At 41.7% G+C, this 16,757-nt stretch overlaps 1 protein-coding gene across 18 annotated transcripts in view; it reads right to left on the reverse strand.

Moving 5' to 3' along the window:
• LOC122565203 (receptor-type tyrosine-protein phosphatase S-like) overlaps positions 1–16,757 on the reverse strand; it is a 210,088-nt gene that overhangs the window by 83,034 nt on the left and 110,297 nt on the right. For 14 of the 18 annotated variants that reach the window (XM_043720928.1, XM_043720933.1, XM_043720934.1 and 11 more), the window contains 2 exons: positions 13,273–13,314; positions 3,005–3,102 (listed from right to left, as the gene is read on the reverse strand). In XM_043720928.1, coding sequence (XP_043576863.1) covers positions 3,005–3,102; positions 13,273–13,314 — 140 coding nt within the window. The remainder of the gene's footprint in view (positions 1–3,004; positions 3,103–13,272; positions 13,315–16,757) is intronic. The other 4 variants (XM_043720941.1, XM_043720940.1, XM_043720939.1 and 1 more) reach the window with 1 other exon arrangement.

Consider the following 16,757-nt stretch of genomic DNA (forward strand, 5'->3'; position numbering starts at 1 on the left):
AAGTTAAATAATTATGATCCACAGTGAGCCATAGGAGAAGTCAGTCATCTAGTCTTAAATGCTTGGCACTATTAGCCTTTTCAAGGAGATTTAAACAGATCCACAAGTATAGTACTGTACAATCACACAGTGCCAAAGCAGTGACTCAGTTTCTGGTACCTGTGACTGCTCTTTTTAGGAGATGTTCAACTTAAACCTCAGTCCCATAAATCTGCAGATTAAGTCTGCTCACATACGTGCTCAACTGCATCTCAAAAGCCACCATTAAATGATCTGACTCTTTACAAATTCAGAAAGTGCATTCTAGATCAGCAAAACCCTGAAGGTGAAATAATTTCTCCTCATTTGCCCTCTGGATCTATTGCTGACTACTTTAAATCTACAACGTTCTCAATGTCCACGCGTGCACATTGGAGAAGAATTCTCCCTACTTCCTCCATCTGAATGTTTCGTGAATATGAGAATTGGCAGTTGGATTTAAGCTAAATGACTGCAAGATTTGGCATGTTCCTACACGTCCAGGAATGCAGAAGTTCAAGAAGGCAATTATAGATAGCCAATGAACACTTGCTTAGCCAATCATGCCCACATCCCACTAACGGATAAAAAAAATGTTCAAGCTCTGTACTTACGAAGATGACAGATGTTAGGGCTAGGCAATGGGACTGTTTACTACTTTTAAGGCACTTACAGCCAAAACATGATTAGATGCAAACTGAAATTTCCTGACCTTACCTCAACAATATGCCTCACTTCCAATTCTTGAAAGAATATTCCTTTTTGCTCTGTTACAACAATTTTTTTATCCAGTTTGTGGCAGCACTTAGTGGGTTAATAAATCATTGCCAAATGGGGCACAGTTTTCTGCTGTTGAATGAATTCCATCAAGCACTGACCTGAGATTATTTAACACATTGCACAGACCTCAAGCTGCCACCACCAAGGAGATGAGTATTTTTCTGTTCACGTACTTTTCAATATCATTTTTATTCTCCAAGTCATTAAAACTTTGAATTGGACTGACCTCCACAACTTTGTTGCTGTGAGCATGACTGATCTTAAATGTTCTGCCTCTGGTAGTCATGCCTTTGGCTCTCTTGGTGCTCAGCTCTAGAATTCCCTTCCTATCTCTCTCCATCTCTCCATCCTGCTCTAAGATGTTCTTGTGAAGTACTTTGGCTAACTTTATTACATGAAAGGTGATCCACAGTACCAATGGTTACTGGTGTCGAGACCACATGGCTTTTCCAAAGAATAACCAAAGCTCTCACAGGAAGAGAAGAGTTGGTATTTTGGCCTAACTCCCTGATTTTCCCAACGACAACCAGGAAGGCATTGCAGCTCCATTTTCTTCAGCACACAACATAAGCTCTGGGAAGTACCAGTCAAGTACATTTGACTTAGTCTGACACAATGTGGGCAGCACGGTGGCACTGTGGTTAGCACTGCTGCCTCACAGTGCCAGAGACCCGGGTTCAATTCCCGCCTCAGGCGACTGACTGACTGTTCTCCCCGTGTCTGCGTGGGTTTCCTCCGGGTGCTCCGGTTTCCTCCCACAGTCCAAAGATGTGCAGGTCAGGTGAATTGGCGATGCTAAATTGCCCGTAGTGTTAGGTAAGGGGTAGAAGTAGGGGTATGGGTCGGTTGCGCTTCGGCGGGGCAGTGTGGACTTGTTGGGCCGAAGGGTCTGTTTTCACACTGTAAGTAATCTAATCTAATCTAATCTAATGCATATAACTTGAAGTGAGCATCACTATGATGGTCCCCTCTCTTTGCTTCTATCGATGCTGGACAGAAGTGAGATGAGTCTCTAGAAGTTCTTTCATCATAATCTCCTACAATTCTAGAACTCAAGGGAATGGAAGGAAATCAATTAGTCCATGGTACCTGTTTTCTGAAATAATTACCTGTTCACTTCCATTCTGCTCTCTTTTATAATCTGTTAGTTTTTAAAAATAAAATTACCATTTATTTTGATTTATTTTAATGCTGTTTCCATCAGTGTATGAAGCAAGCCATTCCACATCCTAACTCAAACACATGCAGACTTTTCATTATGGGCCACAACATAAGCATTGAAGAAATAACTTTTCCATTTGTTACCACATTAAAACAACGAACATAAGAATGGAAACTCTGGACTTCTGGTTTATATGGGTCATTTCACATTACTGGGAAACCATTGAGAGTTCCTGCAGCAAAAACCCTTCTAGACAAGTTATACTAAACTCAAAAATTTAATTGATAGCTCATGAGCTAATTTCAGTTGTGAATCTTAATGCTTTAACACAAATTAATGTGACAAATGCTGCAAATGAACTATACAACATTTAACCAAATTCACTGGTGTAAAAGAGGGCACCTTGCTTCATGGTTAAAAATCACACAAGACCAGGTTATAGTCCAACAGGTTTATTGCAAGCACTAGCTTTCGAAGCACCGCTCCTTCACTAGGTGGTGATGAATGAAGGAGCGGGGCTCCGAAAGCTAGTGCTTCCAATAAACCTGTTGGACTGTAACCTGGTGTTGTGTGATTTTTAATTTTGTACACCCCAGTCCAACAGCGGCAACTCCAAATCATGACCTTGCTTCATGGAATTGTTCAGTACAAGACATAAAAATGACAGCTTGCCCTGTAATCACCACAAACAGCTTATGGACAACATAAGAACCATGCTTATCAGTTATAGGGAGGGGTTTGTGACGAAAATTCTGGAGGCTTTTAAAATTTTTCAACAGCTCCATGAATCTACAAACTGTTGTGATACTGATCAGGTGCCTCCTCTTAAAAAGACATTTTGAAGAACACAACCTCTCTCTAGATACAGAAACACAGCCACAAATCTGTGACCCATCTCTAAATGATACAACTGGGGTTTGATATGGCAGAGATTTGATCCATTGAACATTGACACAATGGCAGAGAATAGGAAGACAGTTGGCCCATTTGGTTTCTGCTTTGGAAGCAAAGCTCAATTAAACTTGAGGGTAATTTACGCTTTACCTCATACTCCTGTGAAAACTTCAGATTGTCATTGGCCTTCAGGTGTTCCGTATGTTCAGCTAGCTCCGCAATGGGGATTGGTGGGTGACTCATCATACCTGAGAGATGACAAGACAGAGAGATTTCACTTTAAAAAAAAACCAGACAAACTGCAGAAAAGCATTTCATGTTAATTCAATCAGCAGTCCTGGATGAAAAGGCTGAAATGAGAGTAGAGGAGTGTCATGTGTGTTTAGAACAGTATACCATCAGGGCTTGAAATTTATAAACTCAATTGATTGCAGTGAACCGAACTTTCATTCTGGGAAGGAGGCTGGAATTCACTTCACAGAGCTCCTCAGGAAGGTCCAACAATTTTCCCCTGAAGTGCTGGGACCAGCTTTTGTTATTATCCTTTCCTTTCCACATGGGAATGCTGATTCACTCTCTCATCAGTTTCTGTAATTACTTCCACATTCTACCTCTCTCACTTATCCCATTTCCAAGAAACGCAAGTCACTCCCAAGTATTCAATTTAGAAACATTGCCCACTGTCGAACAGACAGGAGGTCTTTTAGCCAATGGGTTTGGAGGCCATTATAATTTAGAGTCAAATACAACCAGGCTTACTAATGTGATTCTAGAAATTTGGAACTTGCTTAAACAACAAGTTTTGAATAAAGGATGGAAGCCTGATTTTGTCATCATTGAATTTACACCCACATTTAGTTTACGTTTCAATTTCCTATCCAAATATTTCTTCCTACAGCAGTGCACAAGCCAAATGCAACTTCGGTTGAGGGAATGGTTTGACTCAACTGAGCTGTTCCCTGCATGGCTTTCTTGAACATGGGCTGCTCATATTCTGATGATAGGTGGAGCCTTCAATAAGTGTGAGGAGAAAAACCAAATTTTTGTGCTTGCATGAATTGCAATTCCAGGGAAAGGATCTAGGGAAGACGGTGAGTGGGAATAACTCCTTTCCGAGGAAGACTACTCACTTAATTTGCCAGCAAGTCAGCTCAAACTCCTTTTCATCCACTTTGCAGCAGCCAAGAGTAACAGCAATAACAGAGCAGGGAATCTGCCCACTGGTGGGGAAAGGAGGTTTAGTACAAAGAATAAACATTGTCATCAAGGGACACGTGGAGACCCGTGGCCTGGGATTTTCAGGATCTCTTACTCAGCCACGGTCACAATTACAATGGGTAGGCAATAGACAGTCCTCAAGCTCAGGCCAAGCCAACTGGAGAGCAGAGGGAAATTGGGGAGCTCTTATTTGGTTGCTAACATAGACAGCCAAAGGTTCAACTGAACAAAGGCATCGTTGAACAAAGGCACTCGCAGAGGCCATTGGAAAGAAAGGAACCAATAATAATTAGGGAAGAAGAAACCCTGAAGAAATAAATCATTACTGCGCATTGTGGACCTGTGTGGCTCTTGTCTATCAAATATCTCAATTCCCAGAGACATTTGGAGGGCATTCATTTATTTTCTGTCAAGAACCTGTGTAACTGGCACATACCTGAACAGCTTATTAAATGTAGTGCTTCAGTATTGTTGAAGCTCTCCTTGGAGATTATAAGACCAAGTTTGGGGTGGGAGGTGGGGGGCAGGTTTGGATGGGGCGATAGTCCCTTACAGACTGTATAAGATCCTGGTGGTCACTGATTATATTGGAGTTAAGTAGGCCCAAAATTAACTTGAGGAATTTTAAAGTTATTCTCTCAACTGGAGATTTTGACTTGCAAACCAGAAATCGGTGCCTGCAAAACAAAGTGAAGTCAGACCGTCTAGTCTTTCAAGTTCCTGCCTATTGTTAGAAAGTGTATTGCTAAGTGTGTCACATGTTCATGTTAAATGCCTTCAGTGATGACATCAGATGGCTAGTGAGATGAAAACAGACAGGCACAGGACCTTATCCTTCCCCAATGCTGACAGACTTGCTGTCCATTCACTTTTATTTCAAATTTGATGCGTTGTGAATGAATGGTCTTTCTGTTTGATGTACTGATGATATAGTGTTATTATTACCACTTAGCCTCCTTGTTGATGTCTTTTCTGGATTCCTTACTTCCTTTTCTCAAGCCTATACCTGCCTTTCTGAGGAAGCGAAGGTTTTTAATGGAATTGCAAGCTCATTTGTGGAGGTAGTGGACATTGTTTTATTTTGGTTGCTATGGAGAATTTCAAGCCCTGTTACAGAATCAGCAGAGTTGGATCATTTGAAGCAGACATTATGGACATTAAAATCAAGGCAGCACAGAGATGAGAAGCAAGCATGAAACCATCATCAGTTTTTGTGGTGGGCCGTCATTACAGTTTGATACACTACAGAGAGAAAAAGGGGCAAAGTGTCACAAAAGATGATCCTGTATCATAGAAAGCACCCAAAACAGACACACTTCCTGGCAAAACAGGAAGCCCTGCATCTGTTTTCAGGTATGGCACCCAATACATCACTCATACCCCCCAGTTGATGATGTACGCAAAAATTAAAGATACTAACTGTTTTGCTTTCTACCTCCTGTATTCCTTTTTGTTAATAATTACACAATGGGGGTTTGTTGGGGAGGGATGGGAGATGATCACAGTAGTTGTGTTCCCACAGAGTACTTCTCCTTCACTCACACCACATAGCCTTTGAAGTTGAACACCCAGAGTCGAGACTCAATTTGACCTTGATGGACTTTAAATAGCCTGGCCAATATGCTGTTAGGAGCTAACTGGCTCTCAGTAAAGTTTAAAAGCTTGTTAAGGCTTCTCCGATCATAATTTCTCCTCTCCACCACTCTTCATCTTAATTTTACATTCTCATTTTCTTGAAGGTACTGACTCTTATCCAGGTATAGTGGAAAAGAACTTTTCCTCCTTCCTGCTACCTCACTGGTACTTTTCCAGTGTGAAGCCCGACTGTGAGAGAGAATAGGCCATTCACTTTGGAAGTCATCAGTACTGAGTTTCATCTTTCCCTTCCCTAAATGTCAAAGAGGTTCTAACAGGAGTCAGTGTATGATTATCTGACAGAGCTGACTCCTTTCCTCCTTTGCTCAGGGTTCCTGAAGCTTTTGGAATCACGACAGCCACTAGCCAAGCCAGAGATCCAGCAAAGGGACTGGAGTAGCTCACATCGATTTTGGGCAATATTTACCAATAAACCAACCTAAAAGTTCCACAGTTCATCATTTCCTGCTGCAAGGCTCCAAAAACAAACCCTGCTGGCTTGAAAAAGACACAAACAGATAAGAGGACATAATTTAAAATAATGATTTCTATCAGGACTGACAGTGACAAAGTTGTCCTTAGTTTCGATACATTGCTAGGTTGCGGATAGATTTTACATTCAAACTCATCCGATTTGCTATCAAGTCCTACCTGTTTTGGATAAAAGCTGTGATTGCTCCTGCAGGTATTTCTGGGTTGTACTGTATCTGTGGTGGGATTGCTTGGCGAGGAAGCAGCAACTGTCATATAATGTACTTCTACCACACCCTCGATATGGTAACACAACATTGGTGCCAACAGCACTGCAATCTCTGCCACAGATTCTGCCACAGGCATTGAATGGGTTTCTGTTCTGGCAGATACTTCAGTTCTCCTGGTTAAAGATAAGCAAGCTGGTTCCCATTTGTGCTCGAAGAATGTGTGTCTATTTTATGTCAAGTGTTACTCAGCACGAGCACTATGCTGCAATTGAATACACTGATCATGGACAACCTGTCAGGATTCTAGCAATGCCTACAGAATGGTAACTCTGAAACTGAGAGATTCACCAAAGGGTGGAGTCAGCCTTGTTGAAGAAGGCGTTTGGAATGCTTTCCTACTAGACTGGTTTGGGATATCTGGTCAGCGTGGATGAGTTGGACTGAAGGGTCTGTTTTTGTGCTGTACACCTTTATGACTCTATGACTTGACATTCCTGTCAGTCTGATGATATGTACAGATAGTTGAAGGTCATCCTCATCCCTAACCTATCCCCAGCCTCTGCTGCAACAAAGTTCAGGTGAACTAAAGTGACTTGTATGAATTGGAAAAGTCAAGCTGGTGCACTGGGGTGGCACGGTGGCTCAGTGGTTAGCACTGCTGCCTCACAGTATCAGGGACCCAGGTAGGATTCCAGCCTGTGTGGAGTTTGCACACTCTCCCCGTGTCTGCGTGGGTTTCCTCCGGGTGCTCTGGTTTCCTCCCACAGTCCAAAGATGTGCAGGTCAGGTGTTTTGGCCATGCTAAATTGCCCATAGTGCTAGGTACATTAGATTAGATTAGATTCCCTATTGTGTGTAAACAGGCCCTTCGGCCCAACAAGTCCACACTGGTCCTCCGAAGAGTAACCCACCCAGACCCATTTCCCTCTGACCGATGCACCTAACACTATGGGCAATTTAGCATTGGTCAGAGGGAAATGGGTCTGGGTGGGTTACTCTTCGGAGGGTCGGTGTGGACTTGTTGGGCCAAATGACCTGTTTCCACACTGTAGGGAATCTAGTCTAATCAGTCAGGGTTACACATCTGAGGCTTATCTAAAGCCCCATGTGCCCTCTGCTACCCTTGAGTTAGGAAAGCATGACAGATGTTGACGATGGTGTTTTAAAAAAATTGTGGTTGTGAAGAGAAGGCATGCTCCACCCTCCCCCGCTCAGCATAGGTGTCCCTCAGTTAGTGGGCACAGACTTCCTGAACACTCCACCCAATAATGAGTTAATGTATCAGCTCAGCGGCACTCACTCACACAGCTGAGACCGAGGCATCACCGAGGTGAATGGATATCAAAAGGTTGAATCTTGCAGAAGCCAGATTCATTTCCATTTATATTACATTCCACTTCATCCCACAAATGCTACTAAAGTCTGCAGTGCTACTTATGCTAATTATACGTAGCTACAGAACTGTAATTTTTTTAAATATTTATAGTATGCAGGATTTGATTCTTGGCACAGCTAAAGATCAGAAGCTGATCAATGTTGGGGATTACTGTAATAGCCCCAAGTGTTCCAAAAATAAAACATTATCTGTCATACAGTAGAATCTGTGTGTCAACAATTAACCAAACCAAATTCCGTTGCTTTCAACTCAGGGAGCCTTCTAAAGTGAAAAAGGGAGCAGAGTTGCAGGCTTATAAACACAAAGCCTTCAAAGATGGCATGGCACTCTGATAGAGTGATATCAAAACGAAAGTTGCCGTGGTCCCAGAGGACCATCGGTTACTTCTCATTAGAGTGAGTCAACTGGCTGTCAGATTAACCCAATGGTCACCATGCCTCAGGTGAGGGGTGAGGAGAGAAGGTGAGATTTTCATTGCAACTTGAGCTGCATTGTTGGCATCATCCTGCATTGCAAACCAGCCATCCAGCCAACCAAGCTAATCAACCCATAGGTATATAGGTATGGCTACATTATGCTATATACCAGGTCCCCAGCCAGAGTTCCCAACCCGGTCTGATATCCCTATCTACAGAACCTGAAATCAGAAGGGCTCCACTGATTGCTGAGTGGCAGCCATATAGTTCCCTTCAGAAAAAGCAGTGTGTGGCCAACAGTAATTGCACGAGCTCACTGCGTGGCATTGAGAGATATGACGGGTGCTGGCAAATGCAGGTTCTATCCTAAATTATGGAGCTAGACTGGAGTCGCAGAAAGATAAATTCTATCTACGCAATTCTACAACACCACTCAGTTGTTGATAGCAATGTACAACTAAGCTCTTTCTATACCTGCAGCTCCTTGTCTGCAAACTCTAACCAAATAGATGTGGGACAACATGAATGTTCCTGTAATTTGAATGCCATAAAAGAATCATAAAAGATTTCCTCACAGAAAGACACCAGCTGACCCATCGCACCTCTGCCGGAGCACTGACAGTGCAGTTGTACTTAGTTGCAAATCCTTGACTTTTGTTGAGAAGGTCATCCTCAAGTAATTGTGTAACTTCCTTTTAAAACTATTTATGGAATCAGCTTTTGCTACCTTTTCAGGTTTAGTATTTCAGTTCCTGACAACTCTCAGTGAAAAGATTCTCATTTTCCCACCAATTTTGAATTCACAACCTTTAGTTATGTCCCATTTGCCTAACAGAATCCCTTTTTTCCTATTTACTCTACTATACCTTCCAGAATTTTAAAAAATCTTCATTAGGTCATTTCCCAATCTTCTCTGCTCTAAGGAGAACAGTCTCAACTTTTTCATCATCTCATAACTAAAGCTGCTCATCCCTGAAAACATTCAGGTCAACATTCTCTGTTGCCTTTCTAACAAGTTTCCTACAACACAGTACACAGAATTGTCTGTAGTGCTCCAACAAAGCCATAAGCCCTGTTTTTTAATGCTCTGTATGTACCCTTCCATTTATAACCCAAATGAGACATATACATTTTCCATTGACCACTTTTAAGGATTTGTATGTTTGTATGCTTAATGGCCTACAATCATCTAGACATTTCAAAATTGTGCCTTTTAATGGAACAACCTCGATTATCCAAGCGAAACGGGTGGCGAATATTTTGTTTGGATAACTGATTGTTCGGATAACTGATAACACTTTTAGGGGACCTTGAAGTCTTGTTCGGATAATCCGAAATTCAGATAATTGATGTTCGATAACTGAGGTTGTTCTGTACTCTCTTTCCATACTAGTTTCTTCAAAGTGCACTGTGAGGTTTAGCATGGAAATCCATTTGCCATTTTCCTGCCCCTTTCACATCCAGTCTGTGCCATTCTAGACTACAACTATCTTCACCACTACTTATTACTTTGCCAAATTTGATCTCATCTGTGAACCTTACAATGCTGCACCTTACACGTTAGTCTCAGGCACTTATAACAATTTGGATGAGTAATGGACCCAAAACTAGTCCCTGGGGAACACTACTGCGAACACGAGTCTAAAAAAGTCATTCCATCTTTGCTTCCTGTTGCTGAGTTAATTCTACCTTCTTAACAAGCCTATTGTGTGGCACTTTTACTTGAAAGTCTTACCAAAGTCCTCTGGACAATACCCACTGCCTCCTGATTAAACCTCTCTGTTCTCCATTACCACTGCGTTACAGGAGCCCAAAAGTGGACTAATCTGTAGTTTCCTGGCTGATCTGTCTCACCTGTCTTGAATAGAGCTGAGCTTGAAATAATTTTTGCTTAATTTTACAAAATATTTTCAATTATTATACAGTAAGATTATTAATTGGTGTTAATACTACGTTTAAAGAACTTAATGAAGGGGAAATGGGTTTTAAGAAATAAAATTAGTACGACTACTAGGTTGCACTAACAGTCCTGTGTGTATTAGTCCATGAGTATTCAACAGGGAATGAAAATGAGGGGAAAAGAGAAATGAGATCAGTGAAACAGGCAGAAATTGTACTCAAACTTGTACTGGTTTCAGAGTTTCATTTTCTCGCTCAGGTTTTTGTTCACACTCAGTGGAGTATCATCAAAGAATGTAAGGAACAGGAGCAGCAGACCAATCAGCTCTGTGAACCTGGTTCCCCATTCAGTATGATGTGGCTGGTCTGAGCAGAGGCTGATCCAATTCCACTTTCCTGCCTGGCTCCCAAACCCTTAAGTCCTTCATTCATCAAAAGTCTGTCTAACTTGGATTACATTAAATAACCAGCCTCCAATGCTCTCTATCATGGAGAATTCTAAAGATTAGAGAGAAGGAACCCCTCCTAAATTAGCACAGTGATTCAATGGTGAGCATTGCTGCCTCACAGCACCAGGGTCCTGAGTTCAAACACACGCCTTGGGCGACTGTCTACATGGAGTTTTTTTTTCACATTCTCCCTGTGTTTTCGTGGGTTTCCTTTGGGTGCTCTGGTTTCCTCCTACAGTCCAAATATGAAATACCCTTGGTCAGGTGGTCTGGCTGTGCTAAATTACCCATAGTCCCAAGGGATATGAGAGCTAGGTGGGTTAGCCATGGGAAACACAGGGATAGGATGGGTTGTTCTGGGTGGGGATTCTTGCAGGGCCAGTCTGGACTTGATGGGCTGAATGGTTGCACCCACACTGTTGGGATGATATAATTTATGTCAATTTTAAATGGTAGATGCTTTACCCTGAAACCATTGCCCTCCCACCCCACCCCAGTTCCTGATTCTCTCAAGAGGTGAACCATCTTCTCAGCATTCAACCTGTCAATTTATCTTAATGTGTTTTCAAAAAAAATTGTCTTCGAGGCTTCTAAACTTCAATGAACACAGGCTCAACCTAATCACAAAACAGAGAATCTGCTGTGAACCAGTGCAGAGGTTTACAAAATTTAGGAGCAAAAAAACTATTTTGCTTTCAAAAATATTCCTCAATATACTTAAGGATGACAACCTAGTGGAGGTTAATTGATTCAGCTGAAAATAGGTTTTGGTTCAGATTGTCTGTTCTGTCACTTGACTTTAAAATACTGTAACTGAAAATGTCATTTACAAAAATCTTCACAGTTACTCATCTCTAGTCACATCCAGTCTATGTAAGTTTTAAAAAAAATAATGGAACATTTTAAAACATGTCAATTATTACTCTTGCGCTTAAAAATAATTGTAACTTTAAGAGCCTCCTTGAAGATCAGCATGTGGGCACAGACAATGATTAATTTGATGTGGGGGAGTGGTTAGTTTTGCAGGCCGTGCCTACTTCTGGTGCAATGATTTTTATGTTAGCGCAATGTCTTGCAAAGGACCACAGCTAGAACCTCAGTGTGCGTCGGACATAACTCCAGCTTGGAACTGCCAAACCATTTGCGTTGATTTGATTGATTTCACACCCAGAAAAGAACAGAGAAATTTGCAAAAATGACACATGAGGTCCACCTCATTTTTTAATGAGGATTTCCCTCTGGGGGCGAATTCTGGTTTTAAAAATAAATCTTTGAAAGGGATAGTCCAAATCAAATTTTGTTGCATGGTCAAGTTCTCTGCCTGGAGAAAAGGGCTCCTGTTTAACCTGGTCTTCTGGTGAAGAGAGAGCTAGAATGACTGATTTCAGTACTGATTAGATGTTTACTTGGAAGTATAGGGGGAAAGATGATTTATTTAACAAAAAGAGTGTGTTTAAAATTGATTTTAGCATGGTGGAAAATGGTGGTAATCCTTCTCCAGCATTGTTTGACCTTCAGAAGTACATCTGACAGGTTGATCTGTTCATGTAGAACAATGGGCAAATGGAATCTAATGCAGCATTCCAACAGGAGGAAGAAGATTAATAACCGGAGAATAGAAATGGATGGATTAGAGGTAAGATGTGTGGAAATTCTCTGACTGAGGCAACACGTGAAAATATGAAATACCCTTTGGACTGTAACAGGTTGACCTTTCTGGAGGTCCGGATACAACTTGTTCACTGAATCCAAATTCATCAGAATTGACGCAAAATCTCTTGTCCCAAAAACACAACCGATCGACTAACAGATCAGCTCCAGAGTTGATTGAGATCGGGAGTTGCTCATTAGGCTTTAGTAATCAAGTTTTTAACGACTCATGTGGTGTAGGTGTAGTGGCCCTTCCACTGTGATAGGAGCCCCGCGGGGTCAAGTTCTCTTTGCTTCATTGATGTGTAATGGTATCTCTGAATAAGTTGATTAGAAAATATCTAGCAATTGGGTTCTGAAGGTGCAGTGTCCCTACCTTTGAGCCAGGACAGCTGTGTTCAAGTCCCACCTACTCCAAGGGTGTCTAATAATACCCTTGATATTAAAACAGAGTCGAGTCCTTATTCTTGTGTTGGTTAATTAGATGATTGTCTAATGTGACGGCAAGTTTCTAAAATAAAAGCAAGGGTTCAGTTCTTCCTCAGTGGAGGTCAGTTTCTGGTTAGGGAAATGTAAAAACTGATATCTGTACTGAACTACAGGTTTACAACAAAACCTTTGCAAACCTCTGAGTGTCTTTAGCTGCCTAATTCAACATATGGAAATCGGTGCAGGAAACAGCCCCCTCTCCTCCACACCATTCCCCCACCAAACCCCCCCACCCGGATCCCGAAGGGCATATGACCACCAGGTGAAACTGATGAAGCCACAAATCTGCAGACAACCCTGGGCTGGAAAGGGTTAACAATCGAAACAAACAGTTAAAAGGCATGCAAACGTGTGAGGAGCTGAGAGCTTAGCCAATGAGCAGCCAGGAGCCTCAAATGAGAAACAGATTAAGAAATACACAGAGGTGGATAAGAAACACAGATTTTATATATGCATATATAATATATAGATCTGGTTATATCTGTATATTATATTTTGAAACAAAACATGACAAAATTAAATAAGTCAACAAAACAAGAGGTGTAAAGTGCAAGTGGGAACTAACTTGCAAATTCGGGTTCACTGAGGGGGCTGCTGACAACAGATTCTGTGAAAAAGAAACATCAGCACGTGAACACACTTAAACCTATAGGTTGGCAGAATGCAACTCAAGGAGGGAGAGAACAGAAAATAAAACAGGAACTCAAACAAACAAACAAATGCATGAGTAAACAGTCAGACTCCAATCTGACCCTCTGACTGTTTGTTAAGACTTTCTTACCTCTTGCTCTCTTCTCTCTCCAGTGGCTCGCTTTGTGTTTTTTAAAAATAAAATACACAACCGCTGTAACTGTGTCCATGTGGGACTGCCTGAAACACTGGGAGGCCCAGTCACTCGGGCAGAAACCCAGAGAATGTCTGAAATCAGCTGATCCAAGGTGGGGTAGGATATGGGGACGAAGGTTGGCCAGGAGCCCAGTCAGACTCTCAATACTACTTCTCATCTGATCCCCATGCAGGGCTGCCAACCCTGGGTAGACATATTTCTGGAGGTCTCAGTGCATACTCTTCCAAACTGAGTATCCTAGCAACCTATGTTTCATATCCTTCTCCAATTTTTTAAAAACTAAAATTAAAATACACACAATGCTTGTCCCTTCAAATTATTTTGACTGTTCCTGCTGGCAGTATCCTAGACATTAATCTTTAACTTCTCTGGAGTCTCCAGATCAATCCTGGAAGGTTGGCAACCCTTTCCCTATCCCATCTGCTGCGTCCTCTCCTTCTTTGAAGATGCTGACTCTTCACAGGTCACAGATCTAGCGACGTCAAATGTCTTCCAATATTTTGACACGTGAGACTTAATTGAATATTAACTGGAAGTTAGCTCAGAGGATATCATAATCCTGGCCCATTTTCCTCATCAGATCTCAGTGTATACTAATGAGGAACAGGATCACTTGCTGACTTCCCATTCCCTAACTGATGGACACTATAGACAACTGCAGCACTTCTGTTAGCCCATCTGAAAATGTCCAGCACAGAACAGGCACTGAACCTGGGTCTGGGTCAACTTTTGCTGCTGGTTACTGGGTATATATACTTTACATGATCTGGTTCATTAACTCTGGAGTAAGGATCAAAACAGAGGCACATGATCTCTGAGAACCAACCGTCCATAGAGTGCTGTACATATAAACTGGATATACTGACACACAAGAGACAGGTGAGATACACAGCAATCTGAATCATATCACTATGCTCAGGTCTCCCCCAACTCCAGATAGATTTCTACCCCGGGGTGAATTCTTTGCAATTAATTCCAGAAGAAACCACATAATGTAGATTGGGGGAGAGGGTGGGTCACAGACTCCAGAGTGCTGCTTCCATGGCCAATACTACCAATTCCATTCTTGGTTTTGTTGGAACTGGAGAAACGGTTATTTACACTTGGTTAAGTCCAGCTGATGTTCTGTCATGAGACCTGAAAACAGGGACCAATTACCAAATTCCTTAAATTTCAATGTGCATGCAAGGCCAGAAAACCCATTGACTATTATGGAACAATCCAAGTCTGTATTTACCTATGTGGCTCCCTGCTACATCATTTCCCCACCAGGCACAAACACTACCAGCTACCAAACCTGGATGATGAACACTCTAATCAAATTTAATGTTAATCATTAATAAAGTCCTCAAAAATGTCAAATCATTGCACATCCCAAGGTAATGTTAGAGATTAATCAATTGGTTTCCAGGTTTATGACCACAACGTAGGCAATGCATCCTGGCACCCAACACAATTGCTTCTTTGAAAAGCACAATGTGCCTCAAAATGGATTTGCTCAATAACTTTGCAAGATGCATAAAAATATTATTCTTTGCAATGGCATCTTTCACTACAACTGCATCTTTCTGGAAAGTTAAATCTTGCATTGTGCTTTAGTTTCTCTTTGGCTACATCAACAAGATGCAGAGGTAACCCCATTCCTATTCCTCTGGTGAGATGGTTTTTTGTGGTTGACTGTAAAGGGGTGTACTCTGGGTACTTTCCCACTTTGTTCCAATCTCCTTGTTAATGTAGCTCCTCTACAGTGGAATTGGAGCTAAGCTGTAGAGGATCATGAGTAAAAACTGTTTTATCACCACTCCATGATGTCATTACAGTTTGTACAATGAGACCAAAATAATGACTTGACTGTGGTTGTCAAACATTTCTCAAAAGTAATCCCAATGGAACAAAACTCTAATTTCTGGGGGTGGCTGTTTCATTAATCACCAAAGAATTGACATTTGCTAATGAATCATATTTCCCAGGCATCAGCTGATAATCCATCTTGAGAAGTCATGAAAAGTAATGAACACCTTTCAATCTTTGGCGAAAGGTAGTGATTAAGAATTGAGATTTGAAATGACTGCATCTCTCTCCTAAAGGATAGCAAACTTCCACTCTCCTTTACCTGTTTTATGGGCTCTCACACCGCCTAGCTTTCCTGGATTGAGAGGTCAGGTAGACATCATGCTCCTGGAGCTTTGTCACTCCAGCTTTTGGGAATGCTGCCACTAAAGAGTCAAGGGTGGTACAGGTTGGCGTCTTTCCGTTCACAGAAATACCTCGCGAGGCTAAAGGTGGGAGGCTATAACCACCATGATGTTCTGGATTGTGGACTTACCTTCAGCTGGCCATCCTCAAATACTCTTTTCCATACTGTAAAACCCTTGACCAGGTTAGAAATGATGAATGAATGTGGCAGTATAGTGTGCAGTTCCACAGAAACAAAGGGGAAAGTATAGATGTGAGGTAGCCTCAGGAAGGGGGTCAAGAAAGTATCACCACCTGTATAACCAACTCTGCCAATCCAACAGTTCCAAGGTATTATACTATCGAGATTCTTTCCAGCAACCAGATAGTGTTAGAACTTGACCAGCTCTAACAAGATTATTCAAAACATCCAGAGTCGAGAATGTATCAGGTCACACTAAGATCCTTGACAGTAATGATCCCTGATGCTATGTCAGCATCAGATCTGTGCCACGGCTGGTGGAGTCAGAAAGGGGAATCTCCATGCTTGTTATGCATCTCTATAACACAATGCACCAACAGTGCAAATGTGTATATGGTTGACTGATCTCCATGGCAACCTTTGACTCTCACTCCACAATAATCCAGCCTTTGAAGTTGAGAAAAAGTGAGGCTGTCAAGTGCAACATTGAAAAGACCAAGTGGTGATAAATATTTAAACTGCTGGAAGCTAAGGCATCCTGAATATGGCCTGTGAGATTTCTCATCAAATCAGGGTTGTGCTCTAACACTTACATCCATAGCTTAAAGACTGTGGGAGTACGGTGTCTCAGATCCATTGAGTGTCTGCAGTCCCCACGATCCAATGAGAAACTTGGACTGAAAGATTAATCTATTTGCAAAGGGATCCTCCTACTTTTACCAATTAACCATGAATCACTTGTATGCTGGGTTCTGACTAGGTCCAAATTTAATTCTATGATGTAAAACTATTTTGGCAAGATCAGAATAGATGCTCCATCTCCCCA

This window comes from Chiloscyllium plagiosum, chromosome 31 (assembly GCF_004010195.1).
Source record: "Chiloscyllium plagiosum isolate BGI_BamShark_2017 chromosome 31, ASM401019v2, whole genome shotgun sequence".
NCBI lineage: Eukaryota > Metazoa > Chordata > Chondrichthyes > Orectolobiformes > Hemiscylliidae > Chiloscyllium > Chiloscyllium plagiosum.